General features: G+C 39.4%; 1 protein-coding gene across 2 annotated transcripts; it reads right to left on the bottom strand.

Moving 5' to 3' along the window:
• Positions 1-580: 580 nt before the first annotated feature.
• On the bottom strand, positions 581-11,210 carry dcp1a (decapping mRNA 1A). 2 transcript variants are annotated; one of them, XM_069141050.1, is made up of 9 exons: positions 11,046-11,210; positions 10,659-10,699; positions 9,771-9,898; positions 7,170-7,236; positions 6,869-7,007; positions 6,340-6,435; positions 4,522-5,136; positions 4,143-4,379; positions 581-3,070 (listed from the first exon to the last, which is right to left on the bottom strand). In XM_069141050.1, the coding sequence occupies exons 1-9, from the start codon at positions 11,175-11,177 to the stop codon at positions 2,990-2,992; spliced, it is 1,536 nt and encodes a 511-aa protein (XP_068997151.1). In that variant the 5' UTR covers positions 11,178-11,210; the 3' UTR covers positions 581-2,989. The 2 variants fall into 2 exon arrangements, with proteins under 2 accessions (XP_068997151.1, XP_068997152.1); XM_069141051.1 differs by lacking the exon at positions 6,340-6,435.
• Positions 11,211-12,130: the final 920 nt, after the last annotated feature.

Below are 12,130 nucleotides of genomic sequence, written 5' to 3'. Positions count from 1 at the left end.
TCTTTGACAGTTATATAAGCTTCGCTGCAGCAGACTAACCTTCCCTCTTGTGATCTTCCACATTTGGCCAGCAGGGGACCTGGGAAGAGTGACTCAAAGGGAAAATCATGCAGTCTGTTGGCCAGTCTACTTCATCAGTATTTACCTACTGAGGAAAGACATTTATTGTGTCACTTAAACCCAGAACTACTCCCTGATCAAGTCCTCAGAGGTAACACACCCTTACATGGGCTTTATCATTAATTACAATATAATGTTGGCTGCTGAAGGGTCTATGGGTACAACAGGTTAACTATATGCAAGTATTGACATCTGGTGGTCACACTGCTAAACTGCACTATTCCTGTGTACTGAAAATGCAATCGTCACACACAAAGCCAGATGAAAACCATACGAAACACAAAAGACATGTTATATTGTAGTTATATTTGGTTACTTAATAAGTATATTTTAGCTAGCAGAAAAGTGAAAAATGTGTCAAAAATGCTAAGAATTATAGTATAAAAACTAAATTCCTGTTTAAGTTTTGACACTTTGTCTTCACAGCGACTCCTCCAAGCAGCAAACAGAAACAGACAACTCTACTTTCAAATCTTTAATATCACAAAATATTAAAAAATAAACCAAATTACAGACAGTAAAACAATCTTCAATTTTTTTTATTTTTTTTTTTTTTTACGTTTTCTTCCAAAAATCCTATCTCTGGCCAAAAAGATAAATTATACCAAAGGGTAAAATAATCTTAAAATCTTAAATAGGTGACCGGGATTAAAAACAATCTCTACATTTCAATCAGTCTTTATTTACCCAACACATCACAGACGTGTTGGCAGAACCACGTCTGAAATGAAGAATTGTTACACGGCATTGAAAGTGAACACAGAATGTAATTTTTTCCTGGCTGCGGACATGTCCTTTTTACATTAAAATTTATCATCTTGCCGAATTAAAAAAAAGTAAAAAAGTTCTGAAAAAAAAGTACTGAAACCACATGGATCTGAAGTTTAACCCGGACAACAAAAACAAGACTCCAAGTAAACATCAAATACATTCACGTAGCAGGACCAAATACAACTTCATGGTGTTCCAAAGAAGCCGAGGATTTCTGCAGAAATTCATGACACTTGGTCATTGGTTTGAAATAGAAAATTTGAAGACAAGTAATAATCTATGCCCTTCATGCTGTTGACAAAACTAAAAAAACAACTTTGTTCTAATATTGAATGACTATACTGGTTGTTTAGGTAACTGGATTAATGAACCAACTACTGAAAATCACTGTAATATTAGTTAGAAAACCTTATATTTTCATGCTTTTATATTCATTTTGAGATAGTTTTGATGGTCTTGTATGTGTTGAATATTTTGTGGTGACAGAAACCTTTTTTGTAAACAGAAAAAGAAAACATGATAAATCTTTTTCCTTTTTAAATCGGAGAGCTGATTTTTTGATTTACAATAGATCAGTTTTCTTTCAGCAGAAACAGCATCAGTAGCCACTTAAGAGTTGCACATGATAATGAGACCAACGTGCTTCCTGCTGCTCCCACTGCAGTCTGAAGGGTTTATAGTTTATGTGCTGCAGTAGCCTTTTACTGGAAAAAAAAACCCGCAGTTTATCTTGAAGTCTTTGTGAACTAACTGCGGCTTTGAAAATAAATGGAAAGGGCAACGAGGGTAGTTTCGATTTTTTTTTTATCATTACTGGTATGAATTTAACTGAAGGAGACTGAAGCTCAGAAGCTCTACAGCTCGTATTTATTTAAGCATTTTAATATTAGAAAGGGCTGAATGTAATCAAGAACCTAAAATTAATAGCAATTTCTGGATTTTTTTTTTTTTTTTTGCTCATGATATTCAAATTATAGATGAACTGCTGAACCCAGAGGTTCACATAAACGTAGCTCTTAAGTGTCGTCCTAACGTATCCCAAAATGCTGGTATCCCTAAAGGCCTTGCGTCTGTCATCTATTGCACGTTCCCCTCCGAGAACATCAAGTCCTGTGAGCTCAGCTGGTGGAGGAGGGAGGACGACACGCACCAGGAGAAGGACAAAGACAGACAGAGCGAGGAGGAGGAGGAGGAGGAGGAGGGGAAATGTGGAGGCAGGGAAAGGTAGCGAAGAAGCTGGTTTGTGCGTTTGTGAGTCATTATAAACACATCACAGTCTGTAACATAAAAAAAAAAGAAAAAAAAGAAAAAGCAGCTGGGAGCGACCGCTTTCTTTGTTTGAGTTCTTAGCTGAAAGTGCTTCTCCAAACTATTATGAAAGTTACCTTCCTTGGGTAAGAGCTTAAAAAAATTCTCCTGCCAAACACAAAATGTCACAAAAAGTGTAACGGCTGCTCAGAGTCTCTGTGACGTTACTAAAAATATAAAGGCTGCAGTTACCGTGAGGTTCAATAAGTAAAGAAAAAAGGGAAATGATTAGTTCTTTTGAAAGTCACACAGGTCTACAAAGACCCCTAAAACTGCTCTCCAGCACACAGGTCTTTGTCTTGAGTCTTAAAGTGTTCCCGTACTCCTGCACTGCGAGGACTCCCAAGACGTGTGAGAAGCTGCGACTCCCATAATGTTCAAGCTGCAAAATAGTCTGTCTGAAGGTCAAAAGCTCCACTGTGGTCCCGTCCTCCGGAGAAATAAACCACAAACAGCTCAACTTCACCAATAAGTGGCCGGCAGTTTGACCTTATTTATAAAGTTAAAAAGTAAACTCAAGGCCATACAGGGAAGTTGTATCTCATCCGTCTGTCCCACAGGAGGTCAGGCTGGATGTAAAAAGTCGATCCAGGACAGCCTCAGGGACACAGGGTTACACGGTGTGTGCTACGTGCTCTAATAAGCTTTAGCACACAGACAAATTCTGAAGAGCTGTGGTGTGCAGTGTGTCAAAAACCTGTTCGCTGCCCTCTCGACAACTCGTGGTCTCTGCAGTGGTCATATAGGGGTTGTAGCACTGACAGCAACAGTGTTGGTGGTTGAAGTAGGACTATAGCTTCATGCTGCTGAAGTCCTTGGATAGACTCTGCAGGTAAGCATCATGGATGGCACTCAGGAAGTCTGCGTCATTCTAGACAAGGAATTAAGAAGAATTAACAAACTGTTTGAAAGTGTCCAAGTGTGTGTATACACAATACGATGACAGACATCTTAGTAGAATTTAAATTATCCAACACTGATCTCCTTGTTTAATTGGTTTTCTGTGAAGGACAAGAATAGGCTAAATAGTATTGCGACAGTTTGCTCCAAGATAATTGAAGTCCAGCAAAGAGACATGAGCCCGGAAAGCAAATGGAGCCAATCTAATCATGATCTGTCGGATTTACTGTAAGACCTTCAGGACGGCATTATAACGCATCCCTGAGGAGAACAAACCGCTACTCCAAGTCTTTCAGTCCTTCTGCTATAAGGCTAGTAAACACAGACTGTAGTCCTGTTAAATTACTTTTTAGTTCTTCTTAAACTTGGTTATGTATCCAAACTACAGCAAAATGTTTTTTATTTACTGCTGCTCTTTGTTCTCTTGTGGTGACCCACATGTGTTGATCTGTCGCCTCTTACCTGTGAGTTTTTTAAAGTTGTATGTAAGGATTGAGCCGCAAATGACCTGCACTTCTAAAGTTGTCTCAATCTGAATCCGAAACCTCATCATTGGAAACATATAAACCTTGTTGCTATGTTATTTATACCTTTTTAACTGGAACAATTTCTTCAGCAGAAAGTAGTTTCGGTGAAAAGTGGTGATAAGAAAAGATAAATCCAGGTTTAAAGTGGAAGTCAACAAGCTGCCATTACTGGCTGCGACTCCTCCACTTTAAACCTGATAAAATTAAGGATTTTACTTTTCAATTGTTTTTGTCATAAAACTGATCTGTTATTAGCTAAGACTAAATTGACAAGCCTTTGATACTTTAAATTAAATTAATTTCACTTTACTTCATCTCGATTAAATCATCATGTTTATATTTTGTGGCATGTCGACAATGAAGCAGTCAGAGACTCCATCCGTTTAAGTTGACACTCAAATGTTTCAATTGGGACATCAAGTGATCATATAAAAGGTAAACAGCCACAGCTTTGACTTCCCCCTTGCAAACAAATGTCAACAGTACGCCTCTATGTGTTTCATTCCCTTGGAGTACCTTGATGAGGTGTATCAGAGTCTCCTGCAGCAGTGTTTTACTGCAGGGGACTGGTGGAGGCTCGACGGCTCCTCCAGAGGCAGAGGAGGGCTCAGAGGGGACAGGGGAGGCCACCGCTGCCGCTGCTGCCGCTGCCGCTGCCGCCGTCTTATTGATGGCTTGTTGGAAGGCACTGGGCGAGAGGAGCACAGAGATCTCCGACCCTGGAACAGCAAGACCTGGGCTCATGGGGACAGCCTGAGAATAGAGAAGGAAAACAAAGGAGAAACGACACAAGAACAACCAACATGCTGGATTAAAGTCTAATTTGTTACGGTATAAGAATGTGAGAGACATTGATGATATCAGCAAACAGATCCACACAAACAGCTGAACTCACAGACATGGGTTTGATCAGGTTTGGAGGCTGAGAGAAGACATCCATCTCTTTGCTGTGCTGGAGGAGTGGTTTCCCCACGGGCTCCTGGTATCTGTGGGGTGTAAACAGCTGGCGTGGCAGGAAGTTGGGTGCAAGGATGGGTTTGTGGATGTCTGAATGTAAAGATGGCACCGCCGCTTTGAGCGTGCCGAGTATCTCCTGTCTCAAATAGGCCGAAGGAGCTACTGGAGGTGCTGCGGATCCAGGGGGAGCTGCGTGATGCTCCGAGCCAGCTGGAAGCACCATGAGGGGGGAGACAGAGCAGTGAGGCTGGGGGTCTGGCCTGGGGACCACTGACTGGAAAGCAGGGCCGTGGTGTAGCGCATAAGGAGCTGGGAGTAGGCAGGGGGCTTGGTGCCGCTGGTTGGATCCTGGGTCTTGGGCTGAAAGCTGGGAAACGATGAGCGGGTTTTGGTGGGCTGGAGGAGGATATGGCTGTTTCTGGACGTAGGTGTTGGAGGGGTCACCGGAAGCAGCGGCGTTCTGCGCAGGCATGGTGGGCAGAGAGGGGTCCTTCGGGAGAGACGAACCAAAGAGCTCCTCAACCGTGATCTGCTTCACCACCGTGTGAGAGCTCTGAAGGGTAAAAAGAACATATCAGTGAGCCCAAACAAAGCAGTGCTGAGACATTAAGATGACTGACAGAAAACTAATCAACAGATATTAACTGTTTAAGTTGATTTATCAAGTAAAAACAGTAAAAAATAGTTTTTGGTTCCAGTTTCTTAAATGCGAGAATGTTCTTTTTTTTTTTTTGTTTATTGTTTTTTTTTCATATCACAGTGAATAGAACATCACGGTAATTTGACTGTTGGGTGGACAAGATAATCAATATGAAGATGATTAAACTTGCTAGAGTTCTGGTTTACAGAATTTTATTGAATCTGAATCCAACATTGAATCCCTCATTAGATCTAATTTAATTCAATATTTAGTATAACTGAGGATACAAATTACAAAAACTAATCACCTTCTGTGGGGTGATGTTTATTTTTGATCATCTTGCAGTACAAAAAAAAAAAAAAAAAAAAAAAAAAAAAGTATAAATTTTCATTTTTGTCATCCTCAAATTAACCTACAGATGAAGGATAATCTGCTGCTGCTGGTGTCATTTTAATTGTTGAAAGTGATGGTCAGAACTGCCGAAAAGTTTTGCAAACATTGAGCTTTGCAAACAAAGAAAAAACAAGTGGGAAAGAGCTAAAAGTTGGATGCTTTTTTGATATTTTGCTAGCTGGATCAAAAACAGATCTAACTTTTGGAACCAAAAGAAGACAAAATGATTATCTGTCAAATTTAACAGAAGTTGTGTGTACTTATCCGAAATCTTTCAACCCTCCAGCTCTGAACCTAAAGTGACTGAGCTCCACTCTTCTTGATTAAACTCATATAAATGCTTCAAGAAATTTAATTTGGCTGCCAGTTACTTTTGCTGTTAAGTAATTATTGTTACAACAAATTATGAAAAATTGTTCAAGTCAGCTTCTCGCCTCATCCAAACCCTGTAGGTAACATAACCAGCGTTAGTGGAGGAGTGTATTTAGGAGTCTGCTTGCATCATAACCAACATTAGCAGCTTTTTCTGCTGCCAAAGTCTGACTGTATATGGGGTGACAGTGACACCTGGGATAAACAACATGCCCCTTCTCACTGTCCTCCTCCACAGGCTCTGCATGTAGGAGTGAAGACGATGACAAAGCTTTCAAAATATAGTCCTATAGATACATGAACAAACAGAGGGCTCAGATGATTCTCTGTGTGTCTGTGAAATGTACGCACCTTCTCAGGCTGTGTGGAGCTGTGGGCATGCTCTGCAGTGTTCACCGCTGCTTTCTTATTCACCTCTGTAGGCACATCTGTTTCACCTGCCTGGGCCTACACGTACACATACACATACTACATTTATTTTTTTCCCACAAAGAGCCAGGGGACAGATCAACTCCCGACTTCCTCTCTAGCTGTCTAAACAGACGCCCCCACACCTGTAATAATCCCGGGTTTGTACCACTATAATCTCTGATATGCATGAGTGTTCAATCTGACCAGTGAATGTGTTTCAGTCAGTATTTAGGAGTTAGAAAGGTACAAAAATAATCCACAATATATTACTTAGATTTTGGGTTGGTGTATAAATGTGCTGGAGAAATAAATGCAACATTTACAGGCCATGTGATCTACAATCTGTGTATTCAATCTGCAGATTATCTATAAAAATTGAAGTACCAAAGTACCACCAAAGAAGGACTATTTGCCCATCTAAGAACCAACAATGATAAAAATGTTATGTTAACGGTGTTGGCCTCCTCACTCTCTGGTACTCCTCCTTGGCTTTGCTGAGCAGTTCCAGGATGTCGATGGGCCGTGGCTCTGCGACACCATTGGTTCTCCCTGGCTCCGCCCTCTCTGGTGACTTTCTCTGGGCATGGTCCGCTTCTAGTTTCACAATCCTGGGGAAGAGTTAAAGCATGACACATAGTCTGCACCCAGAGATGATAGGTGCTCAGTCCTTAATGTAAGTAGAGTTGCTTCATAAAGCTAACACAACTGAGAGGAGAAATAAAGACCAACTTTCATCCATACACAGAGTTTGAACATGTCCACCTACTTACTTGACCATCAGCTGAGCGATGCGTTGACAGTCCCTCTTGTCATAGAACCAAATACTGTAGATACCCACTGTTAGAGAAACACAATACGGTATTTTAAATCATATTTACACTGGCTGTGTTGCAGAAGCAGCATTACATTAGGAAAAAAAACACAATACCTACTTTGTTTTTAAGTCATTAGATAATTCAGTTTGAAATTAGTTTAAAAATCATTAATTATTTCTTCAGAGTGCCAAAAGGTGACAACAAACATGAATCCAACTCCACATTCAGCACCACCAAAAGGAAACTACTTGATGCACAATAAGATGATTTAGCTTTGGCTGAAACGTTGTGTATTTAACACTTGTGTGTGTTATTTGTGTGTGACGAAATACTGGCGTGTTCAAGGTCCCTCAAGAGGCAGCAGTAACCTAGCAACCAGAGTGTTTGCCTCCCAGCAGCATCTCCTGCGACCACAGGGAATATGAAGTGGTGTAAACAGGTGTCGGTGTCTCCAGCAGTTCTCTCCAACTCTGGTTACACTTCAGCAGTGAGTACGTCAGTTCTCGAAGATGCTCAAATCAACACTGATTATCTACATCTCTCTGAAGCATCCATCCTCTCTGTGTTGGACTCTCTGCTCCTCAATCAAACTTCTATCTTGATTCAACTCAGTCTTTCATCTTTTTAATCTAGCTTTCTTTCTCTCAAGATTACAAACCTGGAATCTAAACCACAACAGCCACAACTTCACAGAAGCTCAACCACAAGCAACAGACAGACTCTACATGCTGAAGAATTAACATCTGAGAAGTGCCACCAGATCTTCAGCCAGCCAGTTACGTCACTGAAAACAACAACTCGACTGAAGGAAACCTGAGAGACAAAACTACAGCAGCAGTCAAACCAACAGATGGACCAGAAATCAGGAGAGAATATTATCAGAGACATTTTCCTCTGACCTGTTTTCTAGAGGTGACCGTCAGCTGCCAGAAGTGTCTCCAACACAACCTGAAGAATACTGTCAACCACCTGCACATCATTTGATCTGGCTGCAACTCGACCCACTGTGAGGAATGAATTAAAATGAGAACTGGACTCGGATTCAAGTAAAGCTACAGGAAAAGGTGGTGTGGGAGTTGGAGTTACAGCATGCCTTCCATACCAGGCAGGCTGATGGGCAAACCAAGTCCAAAGGGGGAGCAGTCTCCTCTGACGTTGACCCTGGCCATGCTCTTTTTTCTCATAAGCAAACAAATGGGAAAACAATCTAATTCGTTATTCATTGCCTCGATGAAGCTTCTCTTCAGACTTCTGATAGATTACCTCGGTGGGAGCGCTGTCAGTTACTTTCTGAAAATCTGAGGAATTTTGTCACTTTTTTCATTTCACCTTACTTCCTGTTGAACTCTTTCTATAATCCTAAAGGACTGGAGGCACTCACTGGATTTCACAACAATTTATATCAGAAAATATATATCAATTAGAAGTCTGGTTCCACCATCAGACCCTAAAGTCTTTTTGCCCAAATGCTGAATGTTAACTGAGCTGCAGCTGCTGCTTTCTGGACGGTCAATGTGACGCCATGAGTGAAAACGTTTTCTTGCTTAATGCTCCAACATGCCAAAATGACTTCAAGCAAAAGGGAGAAGAGATGTTCCAGAGGACACTGGGGACGTGTTTGTTCGGCATTTTCAGAGGTACCATTATGTTCTCTTGTGTGTGTGTGTGTGTGTGTGTGTGTGTGTGTGTGTGTGTGTGTGTGTGAACATCATCGTAACTTACAGTTGTATGCAAAGATTTGGAAACCCCCGGGCAAATTAAATAGTTAGCTGATTTTTTTTTAAGATATAGAACAGACACTAAAACAGAGCAAATGAAGACAGCAAAAACTCACAATTATTGTGGTTTTCCTGTTTTCCAAGTAAACAAAAAATAAAAAAGGAGTATATCATCATTTGCAGAAGGGCTCGTCTGAGTTGTATTTACTTGTTTTCACTCTTAAAAAATTCACCCAAATGTTTGCCCAGTTTAGACTACACCTGTCTACTTGGTGCTTTCAAATAGTTTATACTATAATTTGACTGAATCTTCTGAGATATAACTGTGCTTTATGGCAAAAACATTATGTAGCTCAGAAGCATGACTTGATATTCCCACTGACATTACAGGTTTTTAGACACTTGGTATAGATAGCATTATACAAATGCAGTTTTAAAACATTTTGTACATTTGTGGTGATGGAATGATAAATGTTGAACAAGCATTTTGTCTAGTTAAATATCTCATATCACCATTCATAGACTTGAAACTGGCACTGGATGGTGAATTGCATTTAACACCCTTCCTATAGTGCCTCTTGGGCCCTGATGTTTCACCACCTTGAACTTCTCAAGAAACAGTGAAGCACTAAAAGCATTTGACCCAAGACACTAATAATAAAAGTAGATCTGATTTCAGATAGATAGATACTTTATTAATCCTGCAAGGGGACATTTTTTTTTAAAAAGACACAATTTTTAAATTAATTATTATTTAATTTTTTTATTGACAGACATATGCTTCTCTTTTGTGTATGACAGCTGCTGTTTTCATGTTTCTATTCTACAAAACACTCACAGTTTCCATTCCTGTAGAGCAAGAAGGGATCCTGCAGCTGGAACTCCAGGTCTTTATTGATCGGCTCCACAAGGTTCTCTGTACTCAGTCGATTCATAATGGTGAAGCCATGATGAGGGGAGGCAGACCTTTAAAAGGACAAAGAACATCAAACATCGAACATCAACTCCTTGATCACACTACATTGCATTACTTTGAAATTAGCAAAATGAATATTTTCACATGTAACCTTCATTACATATAGAAATACATTTTGGTTACTTAAGAAATACGTATATTTGGATGTGGAAGACCACTTTTGGAACAGTCTGCAAACAGTGATGAAGTATTATACAGCTGATCGATATTTTAATTACAGATTAATCAAATAAGCAGTTCCTAAATTAATTTATCAATTATTTTCACCAAAACCAGAAAAAAAAAGAAGAACACATGACATCGCCGTAATAAATGACCAGAGCCAAGACTACAGTATGGAAGTTGTTTATTTTGTCTGACAAAGGGTCAAATAACCTGAATGTGAAAATAAAAGTAAACAAATCCTCATAGTTGACAAGTTACTCTTTAGTTTATTGTTTGATGTGGAAAAACAACCAAAACTGTTAAACATAACATTTTAACTTCACTTTTTTTTTTTTTTTTTTTCCCTGTTCAAACGGCAAATGTCTTTCTTTCAATGTGAACTAACTTGCAGCTGCAGACGGATTCAGGTCAATCAAATAATCCGCTTGATGTTTGTTTACAAGACTGCGGCCTACGCACGTGCGCAGAATCCGTCAAATGACGGCGCGCAGAAACGAAACACGTAAACAACACGTAAACAACCCGTAAACAACACGTAAACAACCCTCAAGATCGTCGTGTTCACTTATCATCTTATGTGCTTACCTCGCATAAACAAACAGGGTACCTTCGATTTCGGTCTTCTCCTGAAATGAAAAGTGAGATTCTGTGTAAAAAAAAAAAATAATAAAAAAAAACAATAAAATCCAAACGTGCTGAATAATAGCACAAAAAAAACTGCTGTTAGCGCCGGTGGCTAACTTCAGCTAGCTCAGTTAAAATAACGCTTATCGATAATCGATAAAGTAACAAAACCACGAACAGAAAGGTAGTGGTATTAAAACACAATATATGTGAACATTATCTGGGTTCATTATAGTCCAACAAATACTGACATGTTCCTTGGTATTATATTTTTTTTATGAGGAGCTAACATGCTAACTAGCGTTGATGACTACTCCGGAAACTGTTTCCTGTTTTGTCCAAACTTACCCATTCGTTCACTTTGGAGTTGAAGTTGTAAAGAGCCACCTGACCGGTAACATCGAGCAAGTTGTTTATGTACGGATCCTGCCTCTGCAGAGCTGCTAAACTCATCATATGCCCAGCATTTACGCTCTCCATCTTGGATGTGATTCTTGCTCCCGCACGGACTGATTTCTGGAGACACTTATAACTTCCGCTGTCCCCGGAAATCAGGGTTCTCCAAAAAGGTTCCCCGGGATGTTTTATTCCGCAGAGATTAACCAGAATGATAATTTAGGTCACTCGTAATTTGTTAGAGTACCGCATAAAAACTGAATGTTTGTAGAAGACGCGGAGAGTTTTATGAGCTTAGTCTCAGTCAGTGTGTTCTCTGAAATCTAAAAAAGTTATATTTAAAAAAAGAAGAAGCTGAAATTAAAAACGAGAATCGTGATGACAAAAGTGGTGCCTATTCTAAAGTACACAACAATAATGGATATTAATTAGCAATTTTTTACCGCTGATTAGCTTTAAAGGGAATTAAATTAAATTAAATTAAATTAATATAAATTAAATTAAATTAAATTGGATTAAGATATTTGCAAATTAGTAAATTAACACGCTATATTTTAATGAAAGTACTGGTTAAGAGGACAATTAGCTCCAGAAACTAGATATTTGTAACACATGAGATTTTTTTACAAGACTAATATTGTTTTCCAATATTCAAAACTAAATCTGAAAAAAGGCGATTTGTTTTGGGGGGGCGGGGGTTGCACAAGTAGGCTACCACAGTGCTGTGCTGCATTAATTTATTCCAAATTTGGCTTTTAATCTGGGAGCCTAATTTGTGCAATGGCCACAAGTGAAGAGCTTAACCTGTTAGTAGGTTATTAAGTTAATGTTATTGTTTAATTGACATTACAAGATTTCTACACGCATGCTTAGTCTAGACTTGTATAGTTTATACAACCGAACCAAACTTGTATGCTACGAGTCTCGGGTGCTGTATCTTATATTTATATAAATTATTTAGATTTAAAATCATTACATACAAATGTGTAGATTTTAATGTTTGTCCCAGTTGAGCTGCAGCTGCCTGCCTCACCTGT

Source organism: Embiotoca jacksoni, unplaced genomic scaffold (assembly GCF_022577435.1).
Source record: "Embiotoca jacksoni isolate LCO1_2020_lvr unplaced genomic scaffold, fEmbJac1.0.p SCAF_9, whole genome shotgun sequence".
NCBI classification, from domain to species: domain Eukaryota; kingdom Metazoa; phylum Chordata; class Actinopteri; family Embiotocidae; genus Embiotoca; species Embiotoca jacksoni.
Note: the sequence above shows the minus strand (reverse complement) of the source record. Positions and strands in the feature narration are given on the sequence as shown.